A 25469-nucleotide genomic window follows, 5' to 3' on the forward strand; every position below is an offset into this window, starting at 1 on the left:
GAACATTAAGGCTGGGAATTGGGAACTACTTGTAATTCAAAACCATTTTTTTTTTTTTTTTTTTTTTTTTAAGTATCCGGCAGCTGAATAATTTCCATGATGTCCGGTTTTGCTAACAGTTCTTGAAGGTCTGCGTTCTTCTGCTTAAGTAAGCGAAATACTGTACTAAAAAACTGTGAAAGTGCTTCTCCGCTTTTGAATCTAAATCATCATGGCTAAAGTGAGGTTGCAGTCTAGTACAATTTACAAACATAAATAAATCCTGAACAATTATGATTATAATCTGATGTTAAACATGAACAATTACTTGACATCCACCCCAAAAGCTGAATGAAATAACAGTGAGACGTTAGTAAAATTATGAATGATATTTATTATTCCTTCATAGATAAATAGAACAGCCTATTATCTGCCGACTGCACTATCAGGCAATATGTATGTTTGTAGTAAAAAAAAACAAAACAAAGCAAAGTTTAACAGAGTAATAATGAATCTGCTGATTATCATGATAACACTGATAAGAATATTTTATCATTCTTTAACATCACCTTTACATTTCGGTGGTCTTATTTGTGCTTTGATATGAAGTTCGCGACATTAACAAATACGTCTCGCAAGTACAGAATTCAAATAAACAATAATAATTTGTTAAATGCACAGTTAAATTTTCATTAACAATCAAAATAAAGACAGAAGAATAACAGTCTCACACGAACAAACACACGTACGTACATACATGCACACACGCGCGCACAACTAGAATACTGGTATGTCGTACGAGTGATCCGTCTGGTCCGCCTAGCAATACAAACTCTTTGGTTTGTTACATTCTTGATCCTGGGAAGTTTTCGTCCAGAAACAGACCAGCAATATCGCGCAAATGATGAAAGATTCGCCACATACATTCATGTTCAGTCACACCTTCATGCACACTTAAACAATCATGTATTCATACAGTAGCCCTAAAAGTGTTTGGCCACTTGAATCACACTTACAAATGTCTGAATATTATGTCATTGGTCACAAAATATCAAAGCAAGTGTCAAAACATTTGATAAAAAGTAAATTTGTCTTTAAACAATAAATGGAAAGATGGTGTTAACTCTTTCCCCGCCAGTGACAAAAATTTTCGTCTGTCCGTGTTTTCACTGTTATTCGGTAGGGGGCGCTATTATACATCTTCTGAAAGATTACTGAATGTCCCGATCAAAACACATGCGAGGAAGATGCAGAAACCAGCGATATTATGCATATGTAAAATAACGTGATCATCAACATTAAACAGCATTTAAACCAAAACTGTCTAATGTTACTGAATGAAATGTCGACTCATGACGATCTATAGAACTGTGAAGCTCTGGGGGTGTTGATGGACTCAATCTACTCCATCTGTGTTTTGATCATCATTGATATAGTCTTAGACAAAAATGAGATTTTCTCAGCTTTTTGCTCAAAATGTTGCTTTTTATTAAACTTACCCACGTTCAAAAGAATCCATGAAGCTAAAATAAAAAGTTTTGTTGTTGTTTAAAAGCAGAGGGCCTGTTCTTTTGATATATTTGTTCTGATATATATTTGTATATATATGTTCAGATATTCATACAACAAAATATTGTAGGGGCATGACAATTTTGTGAAAATGATGGCGGTGGCTGGCAACTTAAAAAAAAAAAAACGCTGGTGGGGAAAGAGTTAAAAGATAGAGGAAAGAGCAAACAGTGTGAAAATGAAGAACTTCAGGAGAATCCACTAAAAAACACCAGCTGATTCAAAGACGGCAAGCAAAAGTGATGAAGGAACGTGAATATGAGTAAAGAGAAAACAATCCTGCAGCATTTGAGATGCGCAACTGCTTTCTAACGCAGCTATTCTCACACATTTGTAAGAGTAACTCGAGTGTAACAACATCTTTCGGGGCCACTGTCTCCCTTTGAGGACTTTCCATTCACATCTATTGTTTGTTTGTCTAATCCTAAACCTAAAAATAAAACTTTTTGGCATTTTTAGATATGAATTTATACATTGGTTCGTTTCTCTTTGAAACGTCGTATCCTTGTAGAGATGTTCTCACAAGGTGCTTTTGACAGCTTGCTATTCTTCAGGGGTCGCGGAGAAATTTCATCCCCACAAGAACAGCAAAACCTGCACACATATACACACTTAAACAAACTTTACACCATCTTCCAACACCTGTATATAATTGAGGCAAGCTTGGCGATAGTAATAATGAAATCTAAATAAAATTAAAAACATGCACAGGACGACCAGCATGCATTTACAAGATGAGGCCTGTAACACAATGTTATATGGGACCCGAACCCTCCAGCGACCCCCCATGACGAATGTAATGGTCACCTTGTTCGGGAAGTTACATACTCGTGAGATACACTGAGGCAGAATCGATCCAGCAATGAGGCTACATACAGTGAATAAGCGCTATATTTATCTACTGATCTACATAAGCCACTGGTCTGAAGACAGTTTAGAGCCGTCACTATGTACACAAAAGGCATCAGGGTCCAGCTGCGAGAAGCTATTCGATGTCCGATTCACATTATGTGTAATTTGGCGTGGGGAAATCGCTCCACATTTACAAGGCTTCAAGGAGTTTTGTTTTTGAGGCAGTATTTCCTTTAAATTCTTCAAAAAACATCAAAAGTTTTGCACATTTCCATGTAACGTGTCGTGTAGTGAAAATAAACTTTGTTGATTGGTACCGTTCCTCCGAAGTCAGGTTATATCTCAGGACATGGTGGTTTTCCCGTGTGTAGCAGATCCAGAAGGTTTCTCTGTAATGTCCGGTTGTGAATGGAGTCTGTACTGATGTGATCGGCTTTGGTTGTTCTCTGTCAGACAGGCTGCTCTGGCTTTAAGCTCAGCAAGTGAAGTCTTCGAAGTTGCCCTGGCCAGGATGGTGAGGTAGCATGTTGGCTGGGTAGTTTGACGGGGTACGAAGGTTGTCACAGGGTGCCTGAGAGGAAAAAGATAATCAGAAACTACACAGTATAAACTGAATACTGCCTACTATTGTTTTGAATGTAGTACATGAAGCATTACACAGTCTCAGAGCTTGACAATAACACCTGCCAAATGTGTGTGGATTTCAGCAGTGGTGTGTAATGCAGTCACTCCTACTTTGGCGGGTTGAATTTTTTATATATATACACATTTTTTAATTGAGGTCATCTAAGGTGTTCTCTGAAATAATAAACTTGGATAAAGTGCAATGTAGTGTCAAAAATATTTTCAATAATACATTTCCATACTGAAATATCTGAAACGCTTCCAAAACTCATTTTCTACAGAATAGACACCTGATACGGCACTGTGCTTTCTCAATCTTTCATCTCTCTAACATCGACACACAAACCAGTCTCTCCTCACTCACTCGTTCAATTTGCTCCGGATGAATATTGTTGTTGTTACAAGGCTTGAAGTTTGGTGTGGGATTGCGCATCATTTTACTCATTCCTGCAGATTTTGTACTCACACCTAAAGTGCGTGCACATAAAGCTGCCTCTCAGCAGTAAATTTAGTCATTTTGCAATTAAACAGTCAAATACACACAAAATAATGTCAAAATGCCGGTCATGGTGGGGATTCACATAAGCACAGTCAGTTATATTTTAAATGAAACAGTAGGGAGAGAAAATGTGTAACAGCATAATGGATCAGTGCGTGAGGTCTTAAAGTGACTGCAGCCTAATTTACCTGCTGCTAAAATAATGAGATAATAATAAAAATATCTATAAGGCTATTTTTTTCCCTCTATCGATGACAAAATTGTGGCCAGTGTAAATGTTGAGTGTCTAGTAACTTTGGAAAACCACTAGCCACAGTGGATGCTGAGCAGAAAAGTTAATGTCAAGCCCTGTACAGTGTGGAGCAATAACTATTTCAAACATAACCTCATTTGTGCATATGTAAGTTGCCATCTCCGGCAATGAAAATGCATTTCAAATTCAATTTTGTATAAAAATGCCTGAACTTCTGTCAGTCCAATCAAACAATAACTCAAGATGATACTACTAGTTCAATCATCACACTGGCAATGGAAGGTCAAGTTGAGCGCATTGCATTGTGGGCAGTATCTGCTCTGTTGTAGCTGCATTAAAAATGATGCACATACTGATATACATATATATCAGTATACATACTGAATACATACTGAATATGGCATAAATAGTAGAGAAGTATGGCAGTATGCTATTCCGAAACAGTCTTTATTGTGTGTTAGTATGGGTTTATCGGTCAGCACAGATACTGGTGTGATAGTTACTGACGTGACGCTTCACGTCGTCCAGGCTGAGAACAGCTCCTCGCTCATTGTTGTCTCTCCGCTGGTGTTTCTTCTTGGCGCAGCGACACAGTTTGAACTTGATCACCTGCGAAGAGAGAAAGCAAACTGCTGTTCAGTTCACACTGTGGTATCTGCTGTCTGTAGATGGTCATGAGGAGAGCAGTTGATAAAGCGTTTTTGAAGGTTTTAATCTTCTTGACAGATTTATTTAAAGGAGAACTCCGGTCAGTTTTAACATTGAGCTCATTTTTTTTGTAAATTTAGAGTGCTGTCAATACAGAGAACAACGACAAAAATCGGTGTTGCCTACACCGTGTTATCCTCTTTTTAAAATTTGCACCCTGTTGACTTCAATGGGGCAATATTTAAACCTGCTTTTAGCCTCTTAACATCCTTGATGTGTCATTACAAGTGCACAGCTAATGTGAGTGATTCCTTCAGAGTGAACACGGGTGAATCTGACTGCAGTAGATGTGAAAGATATTAATAAAAATGATGTTATTTCAGCCAGCGCACATACCTGTATTTTCTTCCTGTTTTCGGTCGAAGTCCATAGTAATCGATTGTCGAGTTCACACGCATAGGTTTAGTTACCTATGATCACGCGCGTGAACTCGGCAATCGATTACTATGAACTTCGACCGAAAACAGGAAGAAAATACAGTTATGTGCGCTGGCTGAAATAACATCATTTTTATTCATATCTTTTACATCTACTGCAGTCAGATTCACCGTGTTCACGCTGAAGGAATCACTCACATTGGCTGTGCACTTGTAATGACACATCAAGGATGTTAAGAGGCTAAAAGCAGGTTTAGTACTTGCCCCATTGAAGTCAACAGGGTGCAAATTTTAAAAAGAGGATAACACGGTGTAGGCAACACCGATTTTTGTCGTTGTTCTCCGTATTGACAGCACTCCAAATTTACAAAAAATGAGCTCAATGTTAAAATTGACCGGAGTTCTTCTTTAAGGATAAACAATTTCAGAAAAAAAAGAGTAACAGAAAATCTGAAACAAATCAAAATGTAAACAAATATTCATCCAAATATAACAAATGAACAAATATAACATCCAAAGATAACCATAGAAAAACATCCCATGTAAGAATAAGCTGAATGTGGATGACAGGGATGTATCCAACTAAACACTCGTGGGTTCGTAGATGCAAGACATTCAAAATAAACATTTTCCAGGAAGTCTACACTTTCTTCTGTCCCCAAACGTTGCTTTTCTAGAAACAGACAGAAACAATAAGAAGACGCAGATCTGAGCTTGTAACTGGGGCATTTCCCCCCATTCCCCATGAGGGCCTCCTGACACACAGAATAACATGATGGATGGATGATGTATTGTTTCAGTTTGAACCAGCCAGATTATACAAACACAAGTCCTGGAACTGACAGTGTTTGTGCCTCATTTCCTGCAAACAACACCAGTTTCCACCTGCCATATCTGACAGGTTGTCTTCCATCTGTGTCCTAATGTCACTGGTAATACTTAGAGCCTGCCGTTGAGTCTGAACCAGACTCAAGGGAATTTTTACATTGAGTGTCAATCTATCAAAACTGTGGAGCATTGCACGGTTCATGTATATTTTACCACAAGAATGGTTTTGGGTAAAGGATTCCCAACTGAAAGCTTCTATTCTGGGATGATAAATCAGTAAAAATGGCTTAAATTTCTCAATAGCTAAATAAATGAGCAAAACTATCATAGTGCTTCAGAAGCCTTAGTCACGACCTTCAAGTTCACCCGAAAGGTTTGTACATCAACATCATCAACATAATGTGTGATTTTGGTCAGAATAAAATAAGTATATTGGACTGTTTACATTTTTTATCTCTCTTATTCTGAAAAAAAAAAAAAAAAAAAAACATCCCCAAGTTTCCCCAGTGGAAACGCTTCCGCTAAACTTAGCTGCATTCTACTGAAGAAAAATAACTGAGTTCAAACAACGTTAGGGTAAGTAAATTATAGCAGATATTTCATTTTTGGGTGAACTATGCCTTTCACATCTCAATCTGTCTCTTCCAGCAGAAAAATCTTTAAGGCTTGTGCCTTTGCTTTTTTTTTTTTCACAGGCTAATATGCAGCGGTGCAAGTCAGCACTTCCTGTAAAAGGTCACATGATCTGTTATCAATCACTGCCATACAAAGATACCCAAGGATATGCCAGAGACAACAGACAAGAAAAATAGCTCTCCTTGCATCTCCTCCCTGTTTTTCCAGTCATATGATTTGGTGCGTAGCAATACTAGGCGTTTCACAAAAGAGTTTGCTGCTGATATAACATTAAGAAAAATCATGAATACGTTGATGATTTATGACTCACAATGCACAGGTATTTTTCAATATTTTTGGCTGTATGCTCAGAGTAGATACAAATACATAAATATATAAACGGAGTTTGTAGCACAGAGGTTCAAGTCAGCACTTCCTGTAAAAGGTCACATGATATGTTTTCAATCACTGCCATACAGAGATACCCAAGGAGCACCCGAGACAACAAACAAGAAAAATAGCTCTCCTGGCATTGCCAGAGTTGAAAATCATCAATAGGAGGAATAATATCGCAAGATTTGTTACGCAACATCGCCCACCCAAGTGTGTAATACTTCTGCAGATGAGACCAGTGGTTATCAATCATCGTAAACAAAATCAGAGGACAATATTTGTCGACATCTTTGCAGACGGCAGGTTGATTAAGATGCTAATGACAGAGTGTGTGCATGCACACTAAAATTATTTCTTCGTAATGCCTGAGGCACTGCATCTGCCGACAACACTGAATCCGCAGCTCGCTTTGAATATAATTCTAGTAGTTTGCTTCTGCTTCTGCTCTGCTCTGCTCTGCTTGCTTACCTGCTGAATCACCTCTTATCAGATCCGACGACAATTTTCCCAATCAAGAGATAATTCCAACCTTCGCCTTCAGGGTATTGATAACTCAGAAGCAATCACATCATAGGCAAAGGCTTGGTAAATAATAATATATTTACACTCCGTTCATTCAGATTCAGATTGTGGCAAAGGGTCTAGAGTGGAAGAAATCTCCATTGTTTAGAGAGCACTGCTTTTGTGAAGGTCATATCAGACGCAATTACTGGGGAGAGGAGAATATAATGCCATTGTGAGTGAGTGAAATTTTCACAACCGTTAAGTTTCAGGGTAAATATTTCTCGAAGGGTCTTTAATACTTAGAAAAAAGAAGAAATAACAAGTGCAGGTTCGGATTTGAGTCATGGAGGTCTTACCTCATATAGATAGTCAAAGAGCTCCAGGACAGTTAAGATACTGGCCCCGATAAACAGCCCCATCTGTCCTCCAATGTCACCTGAAACCGTTTAGCTCAGTCATTAGTCAGCTCAACACACTTTACAAGCTTTGTAAAATACAGGGGACGTTTACACGACAACGATATGCTTAAAACTGAGAAGTTTATCCTTTAAGTTTTCTGCGTACAGACGACATCATTGTCAAAACGATCCCGATTCACACGGACCCGCGAAAACTACTAAAAACGCTGTTTTCTGCTGCCAGGCCAGTAGATGGCGATGAAACACTATAGACTGAACACTTAACTGCGCATGTGCATGACGTCATCGTCTTCAGAGATGCGCGTTTTTGTTGTTAACACGGAGACCGTTTTCAAAAACTTGCACTTTGACACCCGTTTTCAAAAGTTAACATTTTCACGCACCCAAAACGCTGTTGTCGTGTAAACGAACGGCCAAAACGCATGTTTTTTACGTTTTTTAGTTGAAAGTGGTGTCGTGTAAACAGCCCCATAGTGTGTGAATGAATGGTAAAATCACAAGCTGCTGCGTGTAATTTTTTGATGTTCAAATACTTTAAAGTGTCTAGAGTCAAAATAAGTAGCTTTGACTTTCTTAAAAGTGAAACACTGATTTCTTTTGAGAGAGCTATTTTTGGAAACAATTATATTTTCACAGTGAAAATGTCAAGGAATCAAATTATTCTCTTGACGTCTGGGAAAGTGCCGCTCACCAAGAAGGCCGGCTAACTCGTAGGCTTTCTTCTGCTCGATGGTCTCGTAGTTCAGGGCCTCGAAGAAGATGTCCAACACCATGATGTTTTCTCTAAAAGGCAGAACAGAAGGGAAAGGTGAGGACTTCTCGACTGAATTTACTTCCACAACCCTCCCAATCCTTGACACCATCCCTCCAAGCATCGATCCACAATCTCTGCCAATTTCACAGCATTTCTTTCTCTTATCGGCCACTGCTGTAAGCAGCTGGTTGGAGCCGAGCCAGCGGAGACCTGGGGCTATTTTAGACACAGCTGGAGTTGAATCTGATTGCCTCTGTTACGTTTTTGCACCATCAAGCCATGGCACTTCAGAGTTTACATCATATAGTTAGAATGAACTCTACTTCTTAACAAAAATAAATTGAGTTTTTATTAAGGGGAGACACGGCAGGCAAACATTTTTTTTTTTTTTCACTGGTCAATTTTGAGATTTTGGGCAATTTGTCTTCAATAACATATCTTCTTTCAGACTTGTGGTGAAAAAAGTCCAAAATACACATTTAGGTCTTTATTTTACTACACTTTGTCTATTTGAGTCTGTAGATTTCTCCTAAATGCTGCTCCGCGATCGCTGTCTGCACCCTGTCATCACATACACCGTTGGAAAGCTCTTTCTCTCCAGTACAATGCTGTCGGATCCAAATATGGTAATTTCCTTTTTATCAGCAACCAATTGTGAAAGTTCAATGGGGCATTTAACTCTAAAAGCGACATTTTAAAGTCAATTTTTATCAATTTTAAAGGCCATTTTCTCAAAATGTTTTTTTTTTCTCTCATGCTCTGAGCCAGAAATCTCAACTTCAGCAGCACTTACATACACCAAACTTTCCAGTTGTATTCCTATCAATATTCTTAAGGTTTTTACAGAGGGGTTTGTTCATATATCATTCAGATTCTGATTTATACAACATTTTATACCTAAAAAAGTGATAATAAGAGATATCCAAAATCCCCTCAGTAAAAACCTTTGACTCTAATATGGCAACAAAATGAAACAAGAATTTTGAATCTGGCTTAATCCAATGTTCAGATTCCTCTTCTGGAAATATATTCAAATTAGCGCATATTTAATGAGATACTACCTAATTTGCATATTTAAACATAAATATTCTAAAAACTTGTAATACAAAATATATTCGTATGCCAGTAATCAACTGCGGAAGTGTCATGCTGATATCTATTAGTTATTTTTTTTCCTATTCACCTGGGGTGTCTCCCCTTAAGAACATTTTCTACACATATTCACTGCACATGGTGTGAAAAATATCCTCACTGACTACATATTGAAAGTTTAATTAAGCTTCAGACGACAGCTGCAGTTATTTCATGAGTGTTTGCCCAAGCATTTCAAAGATACCTGGAAGCCAAAAACACTAAAAAGGTTAGCTTTAATGGTGCTTTTGGAACAGGTTTATCGACGGATGCTAATGAAGTGCTACTTAAAAGCCAAGCATTAAAAACACCATCTTCCTCCTTTAAAACCCAGAGATTACATCATTTGGATTCAAAGCATCAGTCTCCCTGCTTTAGATTAATACATAACCCTATTACTGTCAAAGATAAGTAGATGAGATGGCAGATCTAAGATTACGTATGATTAATTTCCTAAATTTAAGAAACCATGGCAGAGATCCGATTTTGAGCCATTTCACTCGAAAGTCATCAATATCTTTGGGAACAAGTAGGAAACTAAATAGAGGCATTCATCCGTAGTGTTCAGAAGATTAAATTCCCCCAAGTTCTTCAGTTCTTCAACTTCTCTCTTCCCATTCTAAATGTAAAATACTGCAAATAATTTATAACTGTTCCACACGACTTCTCGTTTCATTTCTGAATGCAAAATACTGCAAATAATAGTTCCTCTCCATTTATTTCACACAAATATAAGAAAAGGGTTTCATGAAAGTTTTGATTGTCACTGTTTTATACATTCAGGCTGACAATAATTTCACAAATGAAATGACACAACCCATTGCTTCAAAGTAGTAGTTAACGCATCGGCTGAAAAGGAAAGTCATTCTAGTTTGATGAAAATTTTGGAACACAAATTTTCATATTAAGAAACATATTAAGAAATAAAATGTTGACATTAAATCGTAACATCGTAGTATGTAAATCAACACTCCACACTAGTATAATTGCCTGTTGAAAACAGAAGCAAACCAAGTGCAGCAACTTTCTTGACCTTGCTCTGTAAACTTAATTAGGATTCGTGTTGTTCCAGATGGTTGCGGATGTGGAGATATTTCCTGACATTTATTAGAGTGTTTGTCAAGGCAGTGATGTCTGCAGGCTACACGTCTGCCATGCTGTTCCTGGGGTTTTGAGCTGCTTGGATGATTGGCTGTCTGGATCGTGTGTGATGGCAGACAAAGATCCTGGTTAATTACGGATGAGGCGCTAAACAGCTGCCAGTCTGGACGATTAAACATGCGAGGTGAAACAATTAGGGCATCACAAACAACCAAAATCACACATATAAACTTCACTAAATTTAGTTTATGTTTAAGAAGGAAACGAAAGAAAAACGTTTGCCAATGAGGGCAGAAAAATTTACTTATTTCAAGATATATTCTCTGAAAATAAGTAGTTTTCTTTATTATGCTTTCAAGTAAATATTAAGGGTGCTCCGACTAATCGAATGCCAATCGTTATTGGCCGATAATAGCTTCATATATTTTGATCTGTGGTCGCAAGGCCGATCGGGTGACGCAAAACTTGTGAGATAATTTTTCTGAGCAGCTAAAATTGCTTCACCACATTCACCGGTCTGGCAGTTCTGCCAGGTGTCTGAAAAGGACAGTAAATTTACAACATCTTTGCAGAGAGCAGAGACATTGTAATGACTGCAACCCTACAACAACGGTAGCAAGATTTGAATGCATTTCTTTCCTTCACAGCAGTGCTCTTTCGTTTCTCCCTAAAAGCCAAAACCCGACGTCCAAATCAGCTAGATCAGCGATTATCGTAAAATATAGTCTACAGTTGCTACACTGCAGGGTGTGCTCGATAATAAAAAGAGTTAATGAACTGCATTAAGCTTTGAAAGTTATACTATTCCCCAAACGGCTTTCTGTGCGTGCGCTCGTGAACTTCGGGTTCGAGTCTAAAAGGTTAAATACACACAGAAATATGTCAAAATGCCCAGCTTGGTGAGTTTTCACTTAAACACTGTTGGTTATGTCTTAACTGAACATAAAGAGTTGAAAAGTCGCATGAATTCGTGCATTTGGTCTTAAAGTGATAGCCTAATATTCCTGCTGCCGTCTGTGTCACTAATGTTAATCAAACAACAAAAGTCAAAGAAAAAAAATCACTCATTGCTCTTTAACACATTTAATCTATATTAAAATTTACACATGGACTATGCAGTGGTTTTACATTTGATTACTTTCTATTGATAAATTGTTTTATTATTTCACAGAAATCCTGTATTTCTTAAGCTCTTAACGGTTCATAATCAACTCTTAGAGAGGGAATGGAATATGCTGAACATGTTGCTTGCCAATAAATAATGAGTTGTCAACTTTCTCATCTCTTAATTTAGTTATACTTAAAATGCATTATTGTTAAAAAAATATTTTGGTGATCTGTAATCTTTTGGAAGCCAATACGGCTTCCAGTAATTGGTGATCGGCCCCAAAATCCTGATCAGAGCATCTTCTTAGTAAATATTTATAATTGTAAGTGTCTGCACAAAATTCACCTTGTTCAGATAAAAGTGTGCAGTGTAAGATTAGTAAAATTAACTGTACAGTATTTTGGTTTAATGAGATTTTGGAGATACCTAGTGTCACGGTACGTGTAACCACACTCATGAAGATGAAGTTTAACATTAGGAAAAATGACTTTAATAATAATTATCTTGAAAACAGGAATAATTCACAAAAAAAAACAAAAAACGAGAACCAACAAACACTGAGGGAGAACCGACACCAGAACCAAACTAAGAAGCTGATGAGGTAATTAACAGAACACAGGTGGAACCAAATGAACTAACCAGAACAGATTAGACATGTGACACCTAGTGCAACATGACAGAAATATAATCCGTGCCATCAACAAATGGTCTCGTCGTGGCCAAAACACTGGGATTTGGGCGATTGTTTCGCTTGAATTTCAATACAGCTTTACATAGACAAGCAAGACTCACGCAATGTACTGCTCCGACTTGTTGTACTTCTTGGCCAGGTATTTGGCGGAGGCTTTGCTGGGGATCTTGACAAAGGACAGCTCTTTGCCATAGCGCGTCATGTTGCACGGCGTCTCGCACACGCAGTAATCATTGTCTCTCTCCACCAGAAAATCTAGAGCCAGAGAAAAAGAAAGAACATTTCTCTTTAACTTGAATGAAAAACAATGGGACAGACAAAGAAGTATAAAAAGGCCTGGGGAAGTGGATGGTGAGGTTAGGAGGGTCATAAATCGAGCTGTCCCATCGTGGCCTCAGGTTCAGCTATCTGTAATGAGGACCGGATGGGTTCAACGAGGAAAATCATCCTCTAGACTGAAAGGTTTCTGCAGATTTTTTACCTAGAGCTGGATCTGCACATTCCTTATACTGCTCCGGGGTGCAATATGGAGCGTCTCCTAAAGACAGAGAAACAGAGTCTATACATGAAGAACACTCAGAAACAGCATCAGTAAAATATCATTTTAATTTGATCATTTTTTTCCCATGAAGTCTGCCAAGTATGAAGGACTAAAAATGACAGAACGAAAAATAAATAAATAAATAAATAAAAGTAGAAATAAATAAATAAATGCAGAAATAATAGTAAAAATAAATACATTTTGGTAATATAAATGGCTATTTCTGTATTTTTACATGTATTTATTTATTTATTTATTTATGCATTTCTATATGTATTTATTTATGTATTTATACATTTATTTATATATTTATGTATTTATATATTTATTTATTTATATATTTATATATGTATTTATTTATACATTTATTTATTCCTACATTTATTTATTTCTGTATTTCCACATTTCTACATTTATTTATTTCTGTATTTCCACATTTCTACATTTATTTATTTCTGTATTTCCACATTTCTACATTTATTTTTCCCTGCGCATGTATGCTAATTGACCAATGGCTAACCACGCCCCCTCCACTCACTCTGTCAACATTCGGTAACAGGCGCTATGGCAGCTGTCACAGTCGGAGACATTTCACAGGAGGCAATTGATGATTTTTTAGAGACAGAAAGATTATATATCATCTCGATGTCACCAAAAGGGCCTTAAATATGCATTGGAGGGTTATATTAATAATTTTATTGTTGAGAAAGTCGATAAGCTTCAGCTCCAGAACAAAGATTTACAGTTCACACTTCACAGTGTAAACGTTATAGTTTGGTGCTATTTCGCTTCAAACGCTCGCTTTATACGCGCGTCCTATTCGCTTTGGATTCAAAATGTTCAAGCGTCGAACTAGACGCGGATACGCGCGAATTTGACACTCTATTCGCGTTTGGTGGGAGCGCAGAAGAACAGGCTGCGATGTCAAGATTGCATGCTGGATGTGTGTGTGTGTGTGTCAGAGAGCGGGCGCCGGGGCGCGATGAACAGTGGAAACATAAAAAACATACTCCATTTTGTTCATACAGGACATAATTAAAACTGCAAAGTGTTTAGCCTACTTATATTTGTGTAAAACACAACATTGTGCTTTTGTCAAACTGTAAACTCTTGTCAAACTGTAACCTACAACTGTCACCCAACCAAAATCACACACACACGCTGTTTAAAAGCTAAAATGACAAGAAAAAACATAAAAACGAATGAAAACTGATAACCGCAATGCATTGCAATGGACGAGGAAGCAGAGAATGTCCAAGTGTATTGGGTTAGCTATGCGTACTGTGATTGGCTCATCGCGTTTGGGGGCGTGGCTTAGCCATTGGTCAATTAGCATACAAGCGCAGGGAAAAATAAATGTAGAAATGTGGAAATACAGAAATAAATAAATGTAGAAATGTGGAAATACAGAAATAAATAAATGTAGAAATGTGGAAATACAGAAATAAATAAATGTAGGAATAAATAAATGTATAAATAAATACATATATAAATATATAAATAAATAAATATATAAATACATAAATATATAAATAAATGTATAAATACATAAATAAATACACATAGAAATGCATAAATAAATAAATAAATACATGTAAAAATACAGAAATAGCCATTTATATTACCAAAATGTATTTATTTTTACTATTATTTCTGCATTTATTTATTTATTTCTACTTTTATTTATTTATTTATTTATTTTTCGTTCTGTCATTTTTAGTCCTTCATACCAAGGACTTGGTCATATTTAACCCCAAATCAAAATAAATCATATTTTGCATTAAGAAAATTAAGCCTATTTTAGGGTCATTCTTTGGCAATTTGCATTTAATAATAATTAAGCACATTTCCCCCCACAAAATCTCATTACTGTATTGAGTGTGGACATTTACTTCAAGTTTGCTTTTCATTATTATTACTTTTAATGATGATTTTCATTAGATTCCAATCACTGTAATAAAGTCATGAAAATCATCTTGTCCGGACACAGTGATTCATTTTTTATAATTAAGCATAAATTAGACATTACAAAATGCCCTTTTTTTTTAAACCTGACTAATTATAAGACAGATTTCTACAATTTATATTTTCTTCAGGCAAAAAATACATTTCTGACGTTTTTTTGTCTCAAGAAAAAGTTATGGTTTACATACCATAGAAGTATTTGTGTGCTGCCTTTAATTTATGCTGATGTCAATATAGAGACAAAAGAGAATTTTCCTGACTTCATAACAGTAATGAGAATCTAATGATAAGCATCATTAAGAATAATGGGAATTATAAACAAACCCTAAAGTAAAATGTCCAGACTCATTACAGTGATGAGAAATGTGCTTAATTGTTATGCAAATAACGGTTACTATACGAAAAAAATATCTTTAAAATGCTGAAGCAGGCTTCATTTTCTTCATACATAAAGTACTTTCTCATTTTAAGCTTTATAAATAAGACCTGAAAATGTTTTTGTGTGATTCACCCTTAAAGAACAAAAGGTGTGCCGTAGAGAGGGAAGAACAAAATGTTCTGGCTAAAGGTGATATGAAGCGGCTCTCTGTCTGTCTGTTAATTAAAACGTGTCTCTGTCCATCACGCCGTTGTTAGCGCCGAACCTCTCTTCAGAAATCTGATTTCCTCTTTTAATTAATTTTATTTATTCAGGTCTTGAAGCTTCCTCGAATAGCTCAAGGACTCTAGCAGTGAGAAGCGAGGAAAAGAGCTCATACGAGATGCTGAAAGGAAAACATGTCTAGACAACGTAAGCAACCGAGGCGACAAGATTAGAGCGTTCCCGTAATAATAAACTAGTTTGCTTATCAAAAAAGTTGTCAAAATTAATAAAGTTGGCTTCAAATCTCTAGCTATAATAAACGGTCCAACAACGTTGTCCGCTTGCAGTGTAGACAGCTTTGTTGATTATAACAGGAACGTTCTAGTTTTGTCACACCGTTTAAGATACAGCAAATCACTGTTTGACACAGTTCAGATCTTGTTAATGACAAAGTCTTTAGAGATGATCAGAGGGCTGTATTTCAAACAGACGTTCAGAGCTCAGTGGGGTGCTGGTTTCTAACAGGGCTGCATGAAATTATGGTTTTCTACTCGCTGAAGTCGAAATCCTCTTACTTTCAGTAAGCCGAAAACTAGCAACTAGAATTAAAGCAAGACGTGCTAAACAGCTTTAGGAGCACAGCGAGGGTTTAAAATCATCACAGGCTTAAAAAAGCAACGGCTCGAAAACATTTCATTCAGAAAAGGAATAACAAGCCACAAAATGTGAGACATTAATTTACTTCACTGATGGCAAGAACACACTAAAATAGAGATGTACCAAAATAAAGTAGACTTTGAGAGATGAAATTTCATCTCAAACATAAAACTAGGTCTTTATTCTAGTAAAAGATTTTAAGATGGTTTAACCGAGAATCGTGATGCAGAATAAAACCAAAATGATGAACTTCAGGAGAAATATTTACGCTTACATTTTAAATTTGTATCTTTTGGTGCGCACAAGGGAATACGACAGATTACCAGATAGATCCGTTGATGGATTTCTTCATGCGTGTGTGTGTGTGTGTGTGTGTGTGTGTGTGTTTACCAGGCATGTGCACCATGCGGCAGTTGCAGTTCTCCACCAGATAGCGCGTCTCGCAGTCGATGCGGCAAGCGGTGATACTGTATGTGCTGAAGAACTCCGAGTCCATGGGCGTAGACTTGCAGTCGCCCCACGGAGGAGGAAGATACGTCAGCTACACGACAGGAAGACAGACATGGCAATAGTGAATTACTGTTTTTATCTTAGGTGAATTACTTATAAATATAATTATGTAAAGTGCAATCACATTACACAGCAGCTGTACATAGGTAGCAAATCAAATATTGCTCCTCACATGAAGTGTGTACGTGAAACTCAATCACAATTGCTTCTGATGTTACCATGTTGCTAACAGTTTAATGAGCATAAAAATTCACAAGTACAACTATTTTTATTAAATTAAAGACAAGAAATCAAGACCAGGCTTAAAACAATCTGTTATGCTGCATGATATTGCAACTCACTGGTTCGTAGCGCAAATAGTTTTACTGTTTATTGCACTTTGGTATTCTAGTTATTTACCTATAGTCGCAAATGAATTGGAAGTCTCGTACATTCACAGAAAATAGCTTGCTTCCGCATTGCAAAATAAGGTGGATATAGACGGTATTGGTATTTCTCTCAATTTTTCAAACCGAGCTCATAAAAATGCATTATTTGATGCTGCCTTTATCTTAAAAGGTTAGATAATGCAGCCAACATTTTGGAACAGCCTTTGCATACACCTTAAAATTATGTCTAGGTAGGCAGCTCACTCAGCTTTGGACAACGCTATAATCCCTGAAGACACCTCACTATCAGCTTAAGAAATGCACACACACACACACACCATAAACAAATGCTGCATATGCGATAAAAATACACACGCAAACTCCAGACACAAAAGCTAAGATGAGCTAATGCTTTACATAACGCCACTGCATATGATTTCACCCCTCAACCTACATAAAGCCTTTAAGCAATGTTTCAGATTCAAAACGACGCAAGCTCTACCGACAGCACCTGACATGTTGACTTCGCTCTGAAACCTTGTAAGCTGCCAATATAGGCAGCATTTCAGGGTATTATAGGGTGGTTTTCAACACGAGCGCTGTTCAAAAAGACAGGCGGCATCATTGTGCCATGGGCTCAGTGGAAAAAAAGGACTTAAAAGATTTTCCACCCTGTGGTGAAAATCAAGTTTGTAATGTTGTTTATATATCTATGTGGTGTTTTTAATATGCTTAATATATCAAAACATGTGCAAATTCATAAGTCAACACCATTGCTAATTATTTTCTCTTTAAAACGCAGTGAACCAAAGACAGTCAAAAAACGCTTTGAAGTGTTTAGCAAATCATTAACTGCAAACTAGCAGGGGAGTCTCAAAAGAAAGCCAGGTTATGCCGGTATATTTCTGTTGATATGGAAAACCGGCTAGATTCAGCAATATAGCGGGTGAATTATGTATTTTATGATGTTATGATGAACTATATGCCTTTTCCCACTGAAGTACTGAGTTGTTCAAAGCGTTTCTGATGATTGTTTAGAAGGCAGCTGTCTGACTCTGAGATGGCGAACGAGAACATAGTTTGTATGACATTAGCAACACATTATTAGCTGTTTGAGAACATAATTAAGCAAAAGGCGATTCATATTAATTACAGTCATGTGTCCGACATTGTAAAGAGCGATATCATTGTGCATCGTATACCTCAGAAAGAGTGCCGAGAGAATCTCTGAGCTGGTGTGAGTGAGTGGAGGCGGGGCTCATTTGCATATTCAGTTATCTGCGTATACTAAATGAAGCAAGGGTGTAGAGTTGCATTCAAGCTATTTTAAGGCATGAAGTTTTTTTTTTCTCAGAAAGAAAACTTTTCAATATGTCAATTTGGTGATCAAAGATGAGTTTTAAGGGATACAATTATTGACTACAGGGGGACTTTAAAATTATTTCAGCCTAATTAAATCCAGCTAAAATGTGTTCATTGTAACTGGTTTATTTTTAGTAAATATAATTGAATTTGGTAAAAAAAAATTGCATTATTGTGTGGATTTAGAACAACACAATAATTCCTGTTAAGCAGGGCCGTCGCTGGCGGGGCGAAAGGTGGTGAAGATTCAAGGGGCCCTGAAATAATTGATCTCTCTAAATATCTTGAGATCTATGGTTATCTGTCTGTAGGGTTACAGGCATTATTTGAGTAATTGAAGTGGATTGACTTAAGTTAACTCAGATGTCCATGCAGACATTATTCGATCTGCTCCTGTCGGCCCAGGGCACTCTGAGCGCCACATCCATTAGTAAATACGGCTGTCAATGCTAAACGCTGACTGTGTGAACCATGACGAGAGTGACAGACAGAGATGGATGCTAATCCTGTAAAAGCCACTGACATTGAATCTTAGTGATGCATCTGGAGAAGCAGACTTGATCTTTGTGTAAGAGGAAAATAAATGAGGGGAAATGTTACTGAAATCAATCCACCACACATGGGAGATGCACTGACCTCCAATTACAAGGAGCAGGAAGCCGTCTGTGCATAGCAACCAGCTTTCTGTCTGTCTACAGCGTCTCTTTGACGCTCATTTATTGATCACATATGCCTGGATTTCACCTCTTTCTTTCAGTCACAGAAACAAAGCTGCTGTTTTTATTTTATGACGTGGCCTTGCCATGAAAATTATACATGGATTCTGAGAATCCAATAAATAAATACGATTTATTCCAGACAGCAGGGTCGACCTTTGTCGGCCGTTTACTCTCATTTGGAAATCAAATCATGCTTGTGGTGGTGGAAGACCAAATTTCTTCTTGGGTGAATCTCACAAAGCTGTCCACATCCTATCTCACCTCATAAACAAGCAAAAAAACAGGAAACTATGTTTTGAATATTGAAAGCCTACTTATGACCATGAGGTTTCTTTTGAATAGTGAAAATGAAGCCTATTTTATGAGCATGAGATTTTGCATTTGACTTGATTTTCATTAAAACTAGGCAGATCTCACTAAATTCTCATTAATTACCACAGTAGGTCTTGTTATTCTCAAAAATAACCTTATAACAACTACTACCATTATATATGAATACTTTTCATAAAATATAAGGAAAATTTGAGAATTTGGGTTTAATTTGCATCAAAATAAGAGTCGTGCTACTTCACATTAATGCATTCAAAGACAAACAAACAAATAAATGAATAAAAACAAGCAGCTGTAGAAACCAAAACCAAGCACTAAAACAACAGACTGACACAATCGGCGGCCTGTGCGTTTTGAGACGAGTCCAGCAACTGAGAAATTGACAAAAAGAACAATCGTTTGGTACCCGCTGTTCTTGGCAGGAGACGAACGTCTGGAAGCCTGGAGCCACTCCGAATCCCAGCTGATCGATGAAAGGCGGTTCATCCTGCGTGTGGATCTGGACTTTGATTCCCGCCTCGAACGACGTCTCATCTGAGAGAGAGAGAAAATGAGACATGAAGACTGAGACATGTACTCAACGCAGGTGTCTCAGAAGAACAGATGATATCAGATCAGATGGTCTGCTCTTTCAGTTTAGATCACGGCATCAAACAGACTCAAGTAAAACCCAAGAGTCTTTTTTATTGAAAAAGTAAAAGAAGATTGTTTGAAGAAAGTCAGTGGTGTGACTAAGTAGACAAACTAAACCCTCCAAAAAAGCATGACTTCTACAAAAACATGACATAACAATGTGACTATTGCAATAAAACAATGCAATAATGTAAGTTTAAACATTCAATATTCAACTAGGGACGTTTGCAAATATTAGGAGACCGTTGGGAAGTAAAAAAAAAGCATAAAATAAGTAGAAATTCTTCTACCACATGACGCTTTGATAAAGTAGAAATGTCCCACATCCAATATGAATAAAAACAGCGTGTAAGATCATAACAATATGTAGTGATTGAGATAAAACATTGTGCATGAAGCAACAAATAAGGTTGAGTTTAAACATTCGGCTCTAAACAAGAGAAAATGGCAGGCGGAGTTTATATGCACAATACAAATTAGCAAACAGGAAATCAACATCAATTTTCAAAATGAGAAAAGACATTAGACAATGTAAAATGAAAACAAACCAAAAACAAGCTGGCAGGAAACCAGACAAGTCTCAAGATATTTCAAACCGCTTGATGTCTGTAATATTTCGACATTTATCCATGTGTCACCCACAGACTGTAAACAGGAATAATCTTCAGGTTTCTCTATGGACAGCTGTGCAAACACTTTTGAGGGTGTTAGCACAGATTATAGGCTGCGTTTGACACTAACCAGCCTAATTTAAATGCTTTAATCAGCATATTACTATCGAAACGCTGGCGTTCTTCCACAGCCTGCTGGATTTTCATTCTGTCAACAAATCGGCCCACATGTGACACTGCTAATGACTATTGTTGCAAATGCAGTTTCCAAACACATCATCTACACAGAGGAGATTCAGACGTCTCCCACCTGTTTTATTGCCATTTTTCCCTTTTAAACATCTGCTTAATGATCATTACAACACCAACAGAAGAACATGGGGGAAATTATACAGCTGAACACAGTAAACTCACAGATGCCCTGGTTAATGAATTGTATATTACCAGATGATCTAGAGAGAGAGTCATCCAGCAGACAGAATGAACTCAGTTTACAGTCAATAGCAGGCTTTGCTAAACTCAACTCGTGTTTGTAATTAGTCTTGACTAGTCAGGCTTCAAGATTTTACACTGTACACCCTGGGGCAACGTTCTTGTGTGCATACAAGATTACAAGATTGGACAAGTACATGACAAGAGGAGCTTTCAACCTGATTTAATAACAATTTGAGGAAAGGTCGCAACATCTGGTGAAGTCAAAGTCTGATGCCTGGTTTCACATACAAGGCTTAAGTCTAGTCCCAGACTAAAAGCTGTTTTAACTGAAAGCATCTTGCACTGACGTATCTTAAAATATGTGAGTGTCATTGTGTTGTCTCAAGATGTACACCAGTAATGTTTTTTTTTTTTTCTAAGGCACATTTATAAAAGCTACTTAAATGTCCTACTTTAACTAAGGCCTAATCCTGGCTTAATCTAAGCCCTGTCTGTGAAACCATTTAAACCATTAAAAAGTTTTAGCATTTTGAAAAACTTAAAACAAAGCCAAGTTGATGCAAAATGAAGACTTGACTCCATTCGTTCAACATTTTAAACTAATTTCCTCAGATGCTGAAACTAAAAAAATGAATGTAAGTTGCTGTGACTAAATAAAGCTCATGAATATTTAATTAGGCAAGCAATAGCCAGTTTATGATTGGTTTTCTGACGCTAAACGTCTTGCCAAAAACTTCTAGCACTGCATTGTTTCATGTTGTACCTCTTTGGTGTCTAATTCAAGGTTAGCAGCGCTTCATAACCCAGGGTTAAAAGTGTGACTTGTGTATTAACTCAGGGTTAAAAAGACATTAACCCCGGGTTAAGCGCAGAGTGAAAAGCCTTAGGGAGGAAGCAGTGCAGTGTATCTGAAGGGGCCTGGCATTATCATGACTCCGAGACAGCTGCTCTGTAATTACGGTGAAATCCAGTCAGCAGTGGAGAAGATTTCAGGACAGCTCTCACCTGAATAACCAGAGAGCTGCTTGCAGGATGTGATTAGATATCTGAGACCTCAGAGTGCACCTGCCGTGTGGAGAAATTTGAAGCAGCGCGAGCAGAACTCTTTGGGAAATCACAGCATTATAAAAACAATCTCGGTAAATGTCGGGTGGTGACAGAGGCAGGTGTGCAGGGTTTCCCATCTACCCCCTCTCTCTTTTCAATCACAGTGGTGTGAAGTTGTTAAATGGGTCCCACTGAGAGACAGACGCGAGCGAGTTTCACTGGACGTGTTGCGTCACATGTAATTGGCTTGCGGAATTGCAGCTGTAACGTGTGTTCGTATATTTGCATTTTTCTGATCAATAGGATCCAGCCTGACGTCACTTTCTGAATCACGAGTGCTCGAAACCGACTGAACTTTACTGGAAAGGTCACAGACGTTTTCTCCTCGCAGCATTCTGACCTTCAGCCGGTAAACATATCCAACATCACTTGTTGTTGTTTACTGCAGTGTTGTGCTTGTTCATTTTATTTAAGGATCAGTCTGGTAAACTGTTCTGCTGAGTGTCGATCTGGTTTTTATTGTCGTTTTATGTCAAGAGCTCTGTTCCAAAAGTGAGCTCCCTACCTACATAGACAGCATTTTAAGAAGTCATAGGCATAGTTATGAATCCTTCAAAGATACCTAATTTTGGCCAAATTGTTTGTCTTTCTTTCTTTAAGGCAACATTGCCTGTATTATTATCCCAGAATAAACTGTAAAAAGCTCAGTGAAAAACAATTCAATATGGTGGACAAGCCAAGACAAAAGTCCACTTTGCTTTTACTGAAAAGTATTAATACAAATTATTTAATCTAATAAAAAAGACCATATAGCTGGAATTATGGATTATGGAACCTTTTAAGATGCCTAATTTTGGCCAAATCCTTGATCTTTGTTTCTTTAAAGTCCCCCTGTGGTGAAAATCAAGCTTTTAATGTTGTTTATTTGTCTATGTGGTGTTTTTAATGTGCTTTAAGGCAAACCATGTGCAAAGTCAACACCATTGCTGAGTATTTCCTCCTTCAAACTGCAGTGAAAAAAGACGCGGTTTGAAATCGTTGTTGTTTCAGACATCACAAACTACCTTGTAACCAATTAGATCAATGTGTGATCATCAACGAGTGGATCTCTGAGCTGCGGCGAGTGAGTGGAGGCGGGGCTCATTTGCATAGCAAATTTTTTCAGGGAAAAAACGTTTAAATATGTCATTTTGGTGATTAAAGGTGAGTTTTAAGGGATAAAATGATTGACTACAGAGGAACTTTAAGGCATAAAATGGTTTAATCTAATAAAAATATATTATTTTGCCTATATTTGTTTCAATATTAGCAACACACTAACAATAAACTCCATTGAATAGTCTAGTCGAGCGTTTCAAACCAGTTTTTATTTCAGTTAGGAAACTGCCTAAAAAGGGAGATATCTATGTAGGGGGGTTACGCAATGTTTGGAACAGAGCTAATGTGCAAGTGTTTTTGTTTGTCTATGCCCAATAGCAGTATTTTCATTGATTTCCATTAATTCTGTCCCTTGCGGTGAGCTTCACAACATCATTTAACAGTTCATTCACAGTCCGTTCAGTTGAACCTTTTTGCTTAATATTAAAGTCAGAGTGCCAGTCTAGCAAACAAAGATTAATCCTAAACTAAACCCTCATAAGCTTATTGACGTTTAGACAGCTTTTATGCAAATCTGCCAGGAAAAATGAGTGCATTCCCAAGAGTTTAGCTGGAATCATTTTAGTGTGAATTTCTCTTGGTGAATCAGAAGTGTAATGGTGCGTTCACACCGGACGCGAATAGCGCGTCAGGCGCGAGTGATTTCAATGTTAAGTCAATGCAAAGACGCGTTGCGTGCGTAAAAAATTCCTGCGGCGCGAATGAGGCGTTTAGCGCGGCGCGGTAGACGCGAATTCGCCTCATTCGCGCGTCAAGTTCGCGCGAATTGAGCGTCTGTCATTTGAATGATTTTATTAGTGCTTTTTGTGCATTCACGCGTTTGACGTGAATTCGCGTCTGCCGCCCGAGTTGAAAAATCTGAACTTCTGCGTCAATTCGCGCCGCGTTAACCAATCAGGAGCCTGCTTGCTGCTGTCACGTGGTGAACCTTTCACATAAAACTCAATTTCAATATGAGAAATACTCATTTTTTATTGAATGCTATTTATTCCATATCTATTCTAGATTATATGAAACTTTATTAATCTAATGTAAAGACAACAAACACAATTTAGTGTATAAAAACTAAAAAAATAAAAAATCACAGGACAGGTTTCACTTTTGGAGGCTGGCTCCATTTATTATCAAAACAAAAATAAATGACAGTTTCACGAGTTCACATCTATAATTAATACAATAAGTTTATGCGTATTTGGCGTGCTGTCCGGGGGGAGGGCTCCGAGCTCGGAGTTAGGCCCGAACCCAGAGTACTCCCCCCAGTTGGTAAGTGTAGATGGAACTGGAAGTGAGGAGATGGAGTGGAGGAGGGATGCTGACAAACTTTCAATGAACAGAGATAGGTCTGCTGTGAATTTATACTCTGTCATTGAGTTGATTACTGATTAATCTCCAGCTGTGCATAATTTGGTTAATTATCTGAACCTGCTCCTCCCGAACTTTGTTAATAAAACATCATTTAGGTGGGTGCGGCGAGGGTGAACCTCGCGCCGGGCTGTACAGCGCGGGCTCGTCAGGCAGCGACCACCACTCGAGGCTGAGGCTTATACGGCCTACGCTGTCCTCGTCAGCGTCCTCACCGTTAGGTCCACCAAACCTACCTCCTGGAGCAAATTGTGAAACTCCTGAAACCATCCGGAGGGTCTGGTGGACCCGAGTACAGCGACGATGTCCCCTAAGCAGCTGTTTCTGCTCTCCAGAGCATATACGAGCGGTGACTCTCTCGATTAATGCTAATGCTAATGCTCAATAAACATCTAAAAAAGCTGGCCGCCAACAGGTTTAGAAACTTTCGCCTCTGACGCGTGTAAATTTCGCTTCAAACTTTTGATTTTACGTGCGTCAATTTCGCTCTTGACGCACGAATGCACACAAAGTGGTCAAGAGTATAACTAGATGCGGCAGGCGTGAATTTGATGCGCTATTCACGTCCGGTGTGAACGCACAGTAAAACTAGAGAACTGTTGATCTGATCTGAAAAAGATTAGGGCTGACACTAACTGTTATTTTACTAAGAGTAATCGGTCGATTATTTTGGCGATTAATCAGGTATTATTTGTGGTAATAAAATTGACCTAAGCAAAGAGCTAAGCCTTTAAAATGACATAAAATAAACATAATAAAAATGAGGCAATAATATTTGGTTCA

The 25469-nt window shown here is 37.7% G+C and overlaps 1 protein-coding gene across 4 annotated transcripts in view; it reads right to left on the reverse strand.

Annotated features, from left to right (window-relative positions):
- Nucleotides 1–353: 353 nt before the first annotated feature.
- Nucleotides 354–25469, reverse strand: part of asic1b (acid-sensing (proton-gated) ion channel 1b) — a 220704-nt gene continuing 195588 nt past the window's right edge. For 3 of the 4 annotated variants that reach the window (XM_081384052.1, XM_081384054.1, XM_081384055.1), the window contains exons 4-11: nt 19847–19974; nt 16542–16692; nt 12887–12943; nt 12507–12660; nt 8312–8403; nt 7558–7637; nt 4284–4385; nt 354–2971 (exon numbers count right to left, since the gene is read on the reverse strand). In XM_081384052.1, the coding sequence (XP_081240178.1) occupies nt 2876–2971; nt 4284–4385; nt 7558–7637; nt 8312–8403; nt 12507–12660; nt 12887–12943; nt 16542–16692; nt 19847–19974 (860 nt within the window). In that variant the 3' untranslated portion in view covers nt 354–2875. Of the gene's footprint in view, nt 2972–4279; nt 4386–7557; nt 7638–8311; nt 8404–12506; nt 12661–12886; nt 12944–16541; nt 16693–19846; nt 19975–25469 lie in introns of all 4 variants that reach the window. The other variant, XM_081384053.1, reaches the window with a different exon arrangement.

The sequence above is a fragment of the Scardinius erythrophthalmus genome (genome assembly GCF_964197995.2).
Source record: "Scardinius erythrophthalmus genome assembly, chromosome: 14".
NCBI classification, from domain to species: Eukaryota; Metazoa; Chordata; class Actinopteri; order Cypriniformes; family Leuciscidae; genus Scardinius; species Scardinius erythrophthalmus.